This window comes from Apis cerana, linkage group LG4, assembly GCF_029169275.1.
Source record: "Apis cerana isolate GH-2021 linkage group LG4, AcerK_1.0, whole genome shotgun sequence".
Classification (NCBI taxonomy): domain Eukaryota; kingdom Metazoa; phylum Arthropoda; class Insecta; order Hymenoptera; family Apidae; genus Apis; species Apis cerana.
Genome location: NC_083855.1, coordinates 8,536,366 through 8,549,971, shown reverse-complemented (window position 1 = coordinate 8,549,971; position 13,606 = coordinate 8,536,366). Strand labels below are relative to the sequence as shown.

The following is a 13,606-nucleotide window of genomic DNA, read 5'->3' as shown; positions in this document are numbered from 1 at the left end:
TGAGTCGACGAGAGAATTTTGAATTTTCGAAGGAGAGGATTTTAGGGAGGAGGAGCGATTTTGGATTCGTGTTGGGGAGGGGATGAGATTGCAAGAATAAGAGGGTTGAGAGGAAAACGTATGTGGTTTCGATGAGGAGCGAAATGTGAAAAGAGCGTGGAAGGATCAGTTTTGGAATTAAGGAGGAAGATTTGGGAGGGAGGGGAGATTCGAAGAAAGTAACTTTAAAGGAAATTTGAGAATTGTAATGGATTGTAAGTTTTTAATGGATCATAATTTGAAATTTGATAATTTTACTTGAATAGTTATTTATAAAAATATTCGCAGCGTATAATTTCAATGCGTGTACGTAACAGATATTCATTCTTTCTGGGTGAGTAAGTGTATATCGCTTAATGTTTAAATTCTAAACAAGTGAATACAGTGAAATAGGTGGACGATTGTGTCACGATTAATAATGATTCCATGTAAAAGATATAATTTATCATATATTTTTTTTTTTTGTATTAAACTAAACGTGCGTTATCGTAAATTGTACCGTATAAACAAAGAAGAGGACAATTGGAATTATATAAGAATTTAAGTTAAGTGCTTCTTTGCACATTTACAATTTATTTATGTTAAAATTTAGTCGTTTATTTTAATATTATAAAAAAAATGTACAAGAAAAATATCGAAACTATGAATTTTTTGACTCGACATTCGATAAAAAAGAAACAATGCTAGACGATGTTTATTTTTTACGTTCTAAAAAAAATATAAAGGAATTCAGAGCCAAATATAATTTTTTTTTTCCTTAGAAGAAAGTGTTAATGGACAAAATTGAAAAATACATACGCGATTTCATACGCGAAGATCGTTTCAATAAAAACGATTAGCACAAATGCATTCATATGACTATAATTGTTCGCGTAAATATTCAAATCTATGCTATGAATATTAAATTATTCATGACTCAATAAAAACCGTGTGGGCTCCAAGCGTTTTGATTTATTATTTTTCCATGATCTACGGATCTTTTCCTCAGGATGATGTAATTAACTTGATGTAAGTAGCTAAGCACAAATATCAATTCACATTCGTAAATAAAAAAGAATATCAATAAATATCAATATTATATTTTTAATACAAATATATATTTATACACATAACAATATCTTATTTATCTTTGTCTCATTGTCTCTTGCTTCAAGTATTTCTAACTTTCCTCTGTTATGTATTTTCTATTTGGATAAAATAATAAACAAAGGATTAAATCAATAAAACAATGATGAATGAAATTTGCAGTTAAATTGTACCGTAAGATTGTACACTTTTGTGTTGCAAAGTAATCTATCGGGTTGCGAATAGATTTTGCACTTTCTTCGATTCTCTTCATAGATGCATGCAGCAGAGAGAATTAGTGCCATTTTCATTAATCAACTTCGATAATCAGCATCCTTTCTCTTTCGCATCGTATTCATTTGTATTCTTTGATGATCGTTATTGCACTCTCGATTATTCCAAAACTCTATAAAATACAAATTGGAAATAATCGAAATCGATCCGAAAAATTTTTTCTCCATTATTTCGTCCGTGTTATTTTATATCAACGATTTATACAAATTTCCAATCCACTCGACCGGAACATTATCTGGACACGGAAAAACACAGGAAATCAATGTTCCAGCGAACATAATTTCAGAATAATTTTCCATTGCTTAAACATTCATTAGACTTCAGGCGTGCGGATTAAATTGCAGATCAAACTTTTGGTATTTTATTTTTCACAGTTAAATAAATAAGTAGTTGAAGTTTTTTTTTTTTTTGCAATGGTTTCGAAATAATTTACATTCTCTCGTCGTTTCATTACACTTGAAACCATGACTAGATTGTTATTTTGAATTAACTTTGGAAATAATGTGAAATGACTAATGCTAATTATCGTATGACGAAATCGAGAAAACGCAAATGTCTTGGATGAAATGTCATTTTTTGATTTCTCGTGTAATTGCACCTCAAAGTTCGTACACTTTACAAAAATTTAAATGATGACATTTAAATCTCTGAATTCAAAACTCGTTACTTTTGATTTTCATTGAAAATGATATTTCATTGTCTGGCCATGAAGGGAAAAAAAAACTAATTTAAATTATCAGATAAAAAAAAGCAATTTAAATTACATAATAAATTATAATTACGTTAAATTCTAATAATGGTGTTCGATATCACTAATTAATTAAGTATAACATAACTAATTATTAAATATACGTACACATTACAAATATCGTTATTTGCAAATTTTAATCGATTAATTAATCTCGATATACGATATTGTAATATTATTGTTGATTTTTTATAATATTTCTTATAATATCGTAATATAAATTATGCAAAAATTAGAAACATCAACAAGAAATTCGTGCGAATTATAAGGTTTCGATACTTACGAACAACACCATCCATATTATAAAAATAACAATGTTTTTTACGAGAAGAAATCGAGTGGCAGTCTCCCATTTCGTCGCTGTTTCTATCACTATAGGGATCAATACTATAATCGTGGTCATGCTTAACGCTGCAAGAAATCCGAGTAGAGGCAACATTTGCGGAATTGCAATTGCCAATATTGCTGCGAATACATAACAAAAGTAAATCTGATATTTTTAATAATGTATGATCGATTTTTTTTGTTACTATTGTGAAACTGTATTTTTTTTCTTTTCTTTTTTTTTTTTTTTTTTGGATATTGTTTCTTTTCAATTTGAGGACTGTGTCAACACGTTTCGATCATACATATAGAATTTGTGTCAAATTCGATTCTTTAAGAGGGAATTAAAATTAAAAAAAAAAAACGCGTTGTAATTAATCAATTATACTTACTCGTTGCGGTTGCTCCAATTATACGGAAGATATTTTCATCATAATATTCAGTTATTTTGCCAAATCTTTTTTGGATCTTGGGCAATATTATTGAAATTGGTACAAAATAAGCTATTCCAAACGAGAATGTAGCAGCCAGGCCAACGGTTATTTTCACTGTTTGCGTGAGTCTGGAATAATAAAAAAGTAAATTTTATTTATAAAATATGATGATTTATGTATATCGAGCGTAATTTAATTTTTTAAATTCAAAATATTAAACAGACATAAATTTGTCACTTAAATATGGAATTGATGTATGTACGAAATGTTGGAATATTTTATTTTAGTTTAAAGAGTATTTTGCATAGATAAAGTCGCAATAGATAAGATACATTCGAGTATGTTTAAACGCTTAAACCTTGAATATATATAAAAAAAAAGAAAAAAGAATGTTATAATTAATTGCTATTTCATCGTTAACAAGAAATTATCAGTTTCTTAGAATGATTCATAAACGTGATGATTATTAAAAATAAGAAATATTTAAAAAATAAATTTATGTTTTTATAAAAATAAAGAAATATTTCAAAGAAAATATCAAAATGAACAAAATTTAAGGAACATAATAATATTGTGATAATATTAATAGAAACTAGAAATTATAATATTCTTCAATATCATATATTTTCTAGTATTTAACAAGTTTTTGTATGAACAAAGTTTAAATTAAGTTTTTGTATCATTTCAATAATTATATCAAACAACAGTCTGAAATATAACCAAGAAGTCAGTATATAATGTACATATTTTCAAAACAGGATTGATGGATGCACTTTGAATGCCAGATGTTCAATGTGAAGAACAAATTCTTCGAATATGTTTTACAAGATAACTTTTACAAAATCTTCCGCAAAGAAATAAATAAAAGATAAATGATGTTGTATATCCAGGATGATTTATATTTATATATTTATAGTAATTTTTTTGAATTTGAAAGAAAATAAATTTTTAATTTTATGCTAATAAATAAAAGATCAAGTAAGTGTTAGTATAAGAGTATTAGTATAACTAATATTAAACGTTTTAATAAATAAAATAAATTTTCTATGGAGTTATCCAATAACTAATACATATCTATTATCCAAAACTAATACATAATTATCTAAATAACGTTAATGTCCCAAAATTTTTTTTTGAATCTTTGAAAAAATTACAAAAAAATTAAAAATAGAAATAGAAAATTTTCTTTTCTATCAAATACCATTGAAAATGTTTCAATGCATATACGTGTGTGTACAAATATTGGAGTGAGGATAGATAAGAAAGTATATAAAATATCACGAAGTACGTGTAAATAGTGATACTAAGATTTTCGAGGACATGCATACGGCCTACATACCAAAAAAGATTGGATGAAATGAAGAAGAAAAAATCGATCCAATCTATTTTTTCCTATCAAGATCAAAGAGATTAAATGATTAAGAGATTGGCGATTTTTGAAGATACTTTTCGAAATTTTCCATTAATTTAAAAGACGAAATGAAAATATTTGATAATGGAAATAAAATGAAATAATTAATGAGAAATAAGAAAAAGAAATTAAAATTGGATGTGTTATTATAATAATTAAAAAATGTAATTGATGATTATATATATTTTCAAACAAACAATTTAAAAGATTTTTATTCTTCTTGAAAAAATTGTATCTCTATTAATTTAATACCTCTCTTGATAAGAAATACGTAAATTTTATATTGATAACGCACAAGAATTTAATTTTATTTGATATTATTAAATTTTAATTAATATTTTTATTCGATTAAAAAATATTATCTTTTTTTAATATTTGATGTTAAAATATAATCGAATTTCTTATTAGAACTTCATACTATTATAAAAATAAATTTTTCTAACAAACGATAAAAAAAGTTTAAAGTTTAGATGATAATCAATTCGATTGGTAATGGATGGATTACTCATTTAAAAAAAAAAAATAGTTGAAACACTAAAATCGTCCTAGTATATAAACGTGTATACATATAACGTGATAATTTTCTGTGATCACTAAATCCTTTTCATATAATTTATTTCACTATTCAATTTCTTCAAAGGAATGTTAATCATATAGAAGAAAAAGATATGCGGCAGAAAAAATGTCAACGATATTCCAAGAAAAATTTTTATTCTCTGTACGGAAAATTACTATAAAAAAAAAATTTTTTTCGAATAAATACTAATCGATTAATAATTTCTACACTTCTGTTAAAAAGAATGTATCGATAATTAATTTCCTTTACTCGTATCAATCGCGATGCGAATTCGAAAAATCATCATTTAACATCTAATCATTGAAAACGATGCATTATCATGTAATCCGAATTTCTATCGAAAAATACAAAGTCACCAGCTGTTCCTTTGTATTAATCTTTGTCTAGTCTACACTTGACCTTTCATTTCTCAGTCGATCACGATGAAGAATTTGTGCATGATTTTGAATATACGTGATTGTATTAAAGGCAATATCGATAAGATATTTTATGTAGGCAATTTTTTCGTATTACATTTTGCGAAATGGTGATTAGTTCCTTATCAGATTTTTTTTTCCTACTTAAAGTTTGATTTCGTAATTCTTTCATCAAATCGTGTAACGATATTTCATGTTTTAATTAGGATAAGATAAAATTTTTTAATTTTCATTAAAAAAATGTGTACATTACAATATGCAATGGTATCTCAATGAGATATTATAAATATGTGAAAAATATAATAAAATTATATTCGATATAATATAATAATTTCATAAATATATTTTATTATATTTATTTAATATATCGATATTAATCGAAATAGCAAATAAGATTCAAAAATGTAGAACTTAGGTATGATTAATTTCACGAAATATCTTAAAAAAAAAAAAAAAATCATGTTTCATTTCATTCCACTTTCCATTATCTTCCATTAAATAAAGTCTGCGAATTTTTTAGTCGATATACGAAATCGATAATCTTAATTGGATAACTTCTAGTCTAGATTAATATTTACTATACTGAATCGTAAGTGATAATATTATTAATCAACATGATATCGCTTATCTGTTCATGTTTCTTTATAATAATTTACGGCATAACTAATTATTCTTCGATCACTCAAAAGATTTATCGTACATTTTTCAACATTTATTAACGATAAATCTTGTAACAAAAATTATTTTAAAATGGAACGAAATTAAATTTCGCCATCCGAGTGTAAAATTAAAAAAAAAAAAAAAATTACGTTTCAAGACTTTAAATGATTTCCTTGGTACCGATTCCTTCGACTGTGAAGATTTCAACAGGTTGTAGCAATGACAAACGCGCCACCCGCTTGAGGATGCAGTACCGTGTTGCAAATAAAATGATCTGCATGCTACTTCCATCCTCAAAACATGTTCTTACGTGCCACTTTCTTAACGTGTATGAATTATTTATGTTGTGTTTCATTCACGTACACACGCCGCTTATTATTTTACGGAGAAATTTAGATACGCTACTTATGGAAGGATATTGATCTTTTAAGGAAATAATGTAAATATCTTCATGACAACTTAATAGCGGTAATGAAGGAATGAGTGAAAAAATGAATAATTGATCGAATAATGTAATTACATACGTAATATGTAACGTGTATAATGTTTGTTTGAAGAGATTAAAGCTCAAGTTGGAGGAAATTATACAATATTTTGAGATTTTTCGTGGCAATGTTAAGAAATTATAGACAACTTTAAATTCTCGAGAGAACATTGATATTTCGATATCAATGTTATGTGAAAACATACCGATATATAGATAATATAAATTCCATTTCTGTATAATTTAGATTTTTCTCTACTCTTTTTCGTGAAAATAAATGCATGGTTTCAATGATATAATATTGACAATAGATAATACATATTTATCTTTACACTATATGATAATACTGTGTATAAAAATTATTTTGATAATTTGATTGAAAAGCGATTAAAAAAGCAAATAAATTTTTTCTTTTTCGGCACATGTAATAATATTAATCTGATTATTAAAATAATTTAAATATAATTTTTATTATATCGTGATTATAATTTGAAAAGATTTCTTTCGATTTATTTGAAAAAAAATACAATGTGTGTGTTTTTAAATTCTTTGTTACAATTGATTTTTCTCCTTTTTCTTCTTAGAAAATAAAATTCAACTTCTTAGAGAGAATTGTATATATTTACGCAAATATATATTTACGCAAGTATGTAATTAAAGAATTATCTTAGTACATATGTAAGTACTTTAATCAAGTAGTAACAAATATACATATTATACATAGTACATATCAGTTTGGAATATTACAAGCAGTAAATGTATATTCGGTATTGAGGAATTTTATCTGGATAACATTGTTTGCAATATTTCAATGTAATGATAAAGATTTTGCTATCACTTAAATACAATACTTCCAAGTACTTATTATTAAATTCTTTTAATTAAAATTATTAAAAAATTAAAAAAAAAATTTAATTTGATATTATTTCTGTTTTTATTTCTATCGAATTGTAAATAAAATTAAAAGATAAATATAATGGAATTTAATCCTGAAACTTTAAAATTTATTAATAAATATTAAAATATTATTAAACTTTAAAATTTATTAATCATTATAAATCACTAATCATAATCAATAATCAATTACACAATATTTCATTATGTTATATTAATCCCATTTAGACATCAAAGTGTTTGAATAATTACAATAACTTGTCTATAAGTTAGTGATAAAAAAAGATTACATCATATTATATTAGTTTCATTGAGATTAGATAATTTATTAAATTATATCAAAATTTAATCAATCTTTTTATTAAATAATAGTTGCACAATAACTAGTTCTTAGTTTTTCGTATTAAGTAATTAATCAACAGCATGTTAAGAGAAATTCATTATTCATCATTCACATTTTTCATCATTATATATTAACATCATTATATTTTTTGAATATTTCACTTAAATACATCATCTCAAATATTTCTGATGCAACTAAAGTTTCATGAAAGATTGAATTAAAATAAAATAACTGGTCTTAAATTTCATCAATTTAAAATTGTTCATAAAGATTGATCTAGTCTTCGCATATCTAAAATTAAAATGAAAAAAAAAATAAATAAATTGAAAATCCGTAAAAATGAAAAGAAAAAGACAACTCACGGTACGTCGACGGGTAGATTCTTGACTACAGTGTCGTAGACATCGTGCATATATTTGTTGTAACCGAGGAACCCGAATGTCGTGTACAATAAGACATTAAACGATACATTGAGTATTAACATTCGTTGCAAGTTGTGCGGAGTCCTCATCCTGTTCTCGAGCGGCATGGTCACGGTCAAGTTGTGCAGAGCGTACAGGAATAAGTTGCAGAACGAAGGGATTGGTAGCAGTTGAGTGAAAGTTTCCAATCTGTTCGGATCAGGAAAATCCTCGATGAGATAATTCAAGGTGACGGCAATGCCTATCAATATGAATATGGAACCGAGCATGGTCAATGGCGCCAGATACTTGAAACTTGGAAAACCAAATAAACAGGTAAATGGATACATCCCAATTATGTAGAATCGAAGATTCAATTCGACTTCGGAGAAATATTCGATCATCTGGAAATTAATGGGATTGATCATTTCGTCATTTATCGTGTGAGATAATTCTGATCTAATACGTTCAATGCGAGTGATCGGAATAGAAATCACACGAGGATTTCCTATGACGCATTATGAAATTTTTTCTAAAAAAAAAAAAATATGAAAAATAAAAAGATCTTATTCACGTATCAAACTTTTCTTTTGCATTTACGAGTTTGATAAAAATGTTATCGGTTGTTTGAACAATTCCTTCGAATTTATTTATATTTTTCGATGTTTTATAATTGGTACTCGTACTGGTATTGAAAATTAATATCCGCCATTCGATTTTTTTTTTTTTACTGCATTGAACGTGTTAAACGTATCGGTGTGAAGATCCATTGAATTCGTATGTATCGACAACGAGCTTGTATTATCGTATATTAATTTATTATTACGTGGCATATCCTACACAGCTAAGATCCTGTATAAATAGTTGTCATGTGTTTCTTATAATTGACGTCATCCAATAGAAATGATAAATGATCTATTAAAAAATTAATGATGGCTATTAAAATTTACCGAATTGCTGATTAAATTCTACCTCTAAGATAAGTACATATGTTTTTCTTGCTTTATAATCTTTTCATACCTTTGTGAATATGTAACTTCTATGTTTTTTACAATAAATTTATTTTTACATACAAAGATAAGAGAAAATCGAATCTTATTATATTATCGTTATCATTGCATCTTTTCTGCAATAGAATTAGTATATATTGGAGTACTGTTTTTTTTTTTATTCTTTTTTTTTTTTCTTTTCTTTGAGCACGCATTTGAAATGACCCAATTTCTTTTCAAGTGATTAATTTAAAGAATGCAATATGTGTAAATGCAATTGATATAAAGAAACCATACGTCTCATAGCTGTCTTTGACATGAAAAGAATTTATGTCAAAGTCGTAACAGTACTTCAACAAACAGTTTCAAGGTGTAAAGTATTTATCTTAAACAAGCTTGCATGGCGATAAGATTTAAATGCTAAAATTAGCGACATGCAATTTCTTTAGGACAAATAATAAATAAAGAAATTAATTACGAATTTAAATGTTGAGTCTATTGAAATTCGATATATTATGCAGTAGGAAACCCGAGTATTCAAATTAAAATCATAGCATAAAGGCAAAACTTCTCTTTCATCATTTCTCGCATCATTTCAGAGTGTGCACGATTTTAGAAATTTCAAATAGATTTTTTATGTGTGATTTTCTCGTTTTAGTAAGTGCCAATAAATAAAACGTGCTGCAGTTCGACACTCGAAGCAAATTTACGATTTGTCTCACATCTTTTCCTCAATTATGCATCGAGGAAGATGATGCACATGGAATTTCCACGTGTCTTTTAAAGATTGTTAGTAAACTAATTAAACGTCTGTAGTTTAAAACTTATAGAAATTAATTACTATCTTCGTCATACGTGCGAGAAATCTAATAAAATTCTCGAGTATGTTTTTATGTAATGTTATAAAAGTTATGACAATTTTGATTTCTAAAGTGAAAGTTTCGTAAACCAATAGAAACGACTGAAATCGTAGGAATATTTTTTTGATATGCATCGACGAATCAATAGAAATAAGAAACAATAATGAAATAGCAAGGTTGTATTCATTGAAACAAGAAATTCTGTTTAAAAATTTTCCAATTCATTTCCTTTCCTAAATATTTTGTTTATTACCAAACAGATGATGTATCGTAAATTTTTTTAATTAATTAACTGTATAATATTGAATTTATAAATTCCAACAATTTAATATATTGAAATTATAACCAACACATATAGTATTTTGTATTTAATAAAAATCTATCTGCATAAAATATTTAAATACATGCAAAACTAGAGAACTTATATAAATTGTATATAACTTGAAATATTTTTACTTTAATTCATTTTAATAATATTTATGATTAAAATGATTAAAATAATTCTTGATAAAAATCAAGAATTATCTCTCGTTTAATTAAAGATTAAATTTTTCAAAAACTTAGATAGTCGTAAATTAAACATTAACTATCTCAAGTATTAAGTATATCGATCGATTAGATAGTCAATTACAAATTCAACTATGATATATCTTCATAATTGAAAAATTAAATTAACTGAATGTGGTTCTAATTTGATGATTAATGTGATTAGTTATAAAACTAAAAAAAAAAAAAAAAAAATCATTGAATGAAATCGATATCGATTCGTCTATGATACGCAAAAATAATCTTCGAGCCTTCGTAAATGAAAATCGTTGCTCACTTGCTGGAACAAAGTGGATGCATAAAGGATGGATATCGCGGTGCCCTGGAAATGTACGAGGCAAACGACCACATTAATCAAGACGCCGAACGTTCTCCCATACTTTTGAATCTTCGGTGGACCACTGAGAAACGAGGCCTCCGCTGTTTTGGCGAAATCCAACATCGGTACACGATTGCGCCTGCACAATATCTGAGAGCATTGCACCTGCGTTCAGAGAACTCGTTTTCAGACGTACATTGCCTGTATCTAGCTATTGTGCCGCGATTTCCACAATGGACTAAGCTTTGTAAATACGACACAGCCTTTCCTCTGAAGCAAAATATTTGAACATGAACGAATTTTTCGACATTATAAACATGTTGTTACTTACAATCTATATTTTCCGTAAAATTGGCAAATATTGTTCCTATTCGCGTAATATTTTTCGCATGCGACGATTAGTAACCTTGAATGTTAATAAAAAAGGTTATCTATTTAAGTAAAATTTTTTAGGAATTTTAAATAAGATTTTTTCTTAAACGTGTTAATATCTCTCATCGCTATGGAAATTCTAGAATAAATATTTTAAACTATAATTCTATTCAAATGACGTTTTCATTAAAATTGATGAAAATTGATAAAATGATTTTGAAAATTGGAAAATAAATGATATATAAAAAATGAAAATTATGAATTAAAAATGAATAAAATTTCTGAACTAAAAACAACTTTAATTTTACATGTTGTTTGAATCAATAATGAAGTTTAAAATTAAAAATATATATTGGATTTGAATTACATTTATAGATTGTAAATAATAATATATTTATATACAGTTTATATAGGAAAATTTAAAATTGATTCTATGTAATAATCAGATAGATACAGATTCAAAGTATTATTCTTTAGTCATTCATTTATTTTATTTAAATGTTAATTCTCCTTTTTATATAATGATTTAAAAATATTAATATATACAAGCATTTAATTCACTATTCGTTAAAAGTTAACAAACAAAAAGATTTATAAATAATTATAATCTTCTACTTTCATTTTTCTTATTATTTACTTACCAATGTACAAATCATGTGCATGTACAATATACCAATAAAGAAACCACAGAATATTGCCACAATATAACCAGTTCGTCTATATCCATATGGTAAAAAAAATATACCATTGCCCAAAGAAGATTTGAATAGATGCAGCAACGCAATGAAATCTCTGAAATATTTAATATTTTAAATTAAATATAAAAAGATATTAAATTTGATGAATTCAATGGAAAAGAAAATAAAACAAAAAACGCAAACAATTAATTTAATATTTATAATTATCGTGATTTGATATCTATAAATTTTTTTATAAGAATTTAACTTTATTTTTTCATTTTCTCAAATATAGAATTTCTCATATTAAACTCATATTCTTTTCTCTAATTCTACGAAAAGTATTAATTTTATATATATATAAAATTAAATTTTTGAAGCATTTTAAATAATCAAATTTAATGGTCGTACAAAGATATCAAAATTAATTTTTCATCAATTATATCTATTATAAAAGGGAAAAAAAATAATGAAAAATATATTCCTACGACGTCATTGCTTCTGGTGCACGATGTTTGGTGGGATCATACTCTTCTTCCTGATTCAAATCTTCCATACGTTTCACTTCTGTGTATCTGTCATTGACAAATAAACGAAGAGGGAAATAAAGAACGTTCCATAGCAAGTCTGGGTTAGCCTCACTTGTCGCTTATATCATGAGTTCCTTACAGAACTCTTACAAGGTCCTTCCCCTTCTTTTTCCTTCGATGAAATATCCGGAAGTTTCGTTCCCGGACTTCCAACGATGATACGCGAAGGCAGTTGAATTTCAATCGACGACCTCGTACACTGGCGGACAATAACTCAGTTCTATCATTTGACCCATCACAATCTCGAAATAATTTTATTACAACGTGATAATACCATATATCGGTGTTAATGGCGATCCTCGAATGAGAAAATAGATTTTTATGATTCTTTGTTGATAAGGAATCGATATTTTTTATTATTGTTTGAGCATACAAAAAATGAACGTTTTTCAAAGTGTCTTCCTTCTTATTTTGACTTTTATTGTATCATGAATTACCTATATTCGATAAATATTGCATTTAAATTAATATTGATTTTTAAATTCTCAAATAGATAAGTATTTATCATAGAAATGTAATTACTGTGTCCTTCGATGAGTAGACAAGGAAATAATTTTTTAAGGAATTCCTGTCTGCTGCTAAATTAAATTTCGATTTCCTTGTAAACTAAATTAGCCGACAATTCATTTTTATTTTCGTAGATTTATATAGTACACTGAAGATTTGAATAAGATAAATCATTTGAAACAATAGTCTTTCTTATCGTAAAAACAATGAATGAGAATATCATAGATATAAAAAAAGGATTTTCATTGTAGCTCTTAAATTTCATGATTTAAATTCAAGAAAAATATAAACAATAATTATAACAACAATAAAAATGAATATTTAATAACCTATAATAAATTATAAATTTAAATCTTGTAATTAAATTATCAATTGACATAAAAAATATATATATATTTAATACTATAAATTTTTATTCTTTTTACAATTATTACTTACGTGATTACTAAAAGAATTATATTATTTATTACTTATATAACTTACACAAATATAAAAAAAAGCGAATAAATATGACTATGATAACTATGTAAAATAAGATAACTGTTTTAACAACTTGAATTTGGTTAAAATTATTTTCTTATAAAAATATCGATAATTATACTGATAAAATAGTATAATAAACAATAATGAAAGTCCTCGAATAAAAATAACTAACA

General features: G+C 25.8%; 1 protein-coding gene and 1 long non-coding RNA gene across 5 annotated transcripts; one reads left to right on the top strand and one right to left on the bottom strand.

Moving 5' to 3' along the window:
- Positions 1-1,098: 1,098 nt before the first annotated feature.
- LOC107999053 (proton-coupled amino acid transporter-like protein pathetic) lies at positions 1,099-13,528 on the bottom strand. 4 transcript variants are annotated; one of them, XM_062073970.1, is made up of 11 exons: positions 13,389-13,528; positions 12,966-13,098; positions 12,718-12,880; positions 12,523-12,642; positions 12,342-12,428; positions 11,818-11,968; positions 10,763-10,969; positions 8,052-8,494; positions 2,863-3,032; positions 2,430-2,611; positions 1,099-1,510 (listed from the first exon to the last, which is right to left on the bottom strand). In XM_062073970.1, exons 5-11 carry the CDS (start codon positions 12,407-12,409, stop codon positions 1,460-1,462), a joined length of 1,272 nt encoding a protein of 423 aa, XP_061929954.1. In that variant the 5' UTR covers positions 12,410-12,428; positions 12,523-12,642; positions 12,718-12,880; positions 12,966-13,098; positions 13,389-13,528; the 3' UTR covers positions 1,099-1,459. The 4 variants fall into 4 exon arrangements, with proteins under 4 accessions (XP_061929954.1, XP_016914190.1, XP_016914193.1 ...); XM_017058701.3 differs by lacking the exons at positions 12,718-12,880; positions 12,966-13,098; positions 13,389-13,528 and having other exon boundaries at positions 12,496-12,632; XM_017058704.3 differs by lacking the exons at positions 12,718-12,880; positions 12,966-13,098; positions 13,389-13,528 and having other exon boundaries at positions 10,763-10,954; positions 12,342-12,556.
- On the top strand, positions 8,284-10,110 carry LOC133666023 (uncharacterized). The gene is made up of 2 exons (XR_009829538.1): positions 8,284-8,426; positions 9,738-10,110. It is a non-coding gene; the product is annotated as an uncharacterized LOC133666023 (long non-coding RNA).
- Positions 13,529-13,606: the final 78 nt, after the last annotated feature.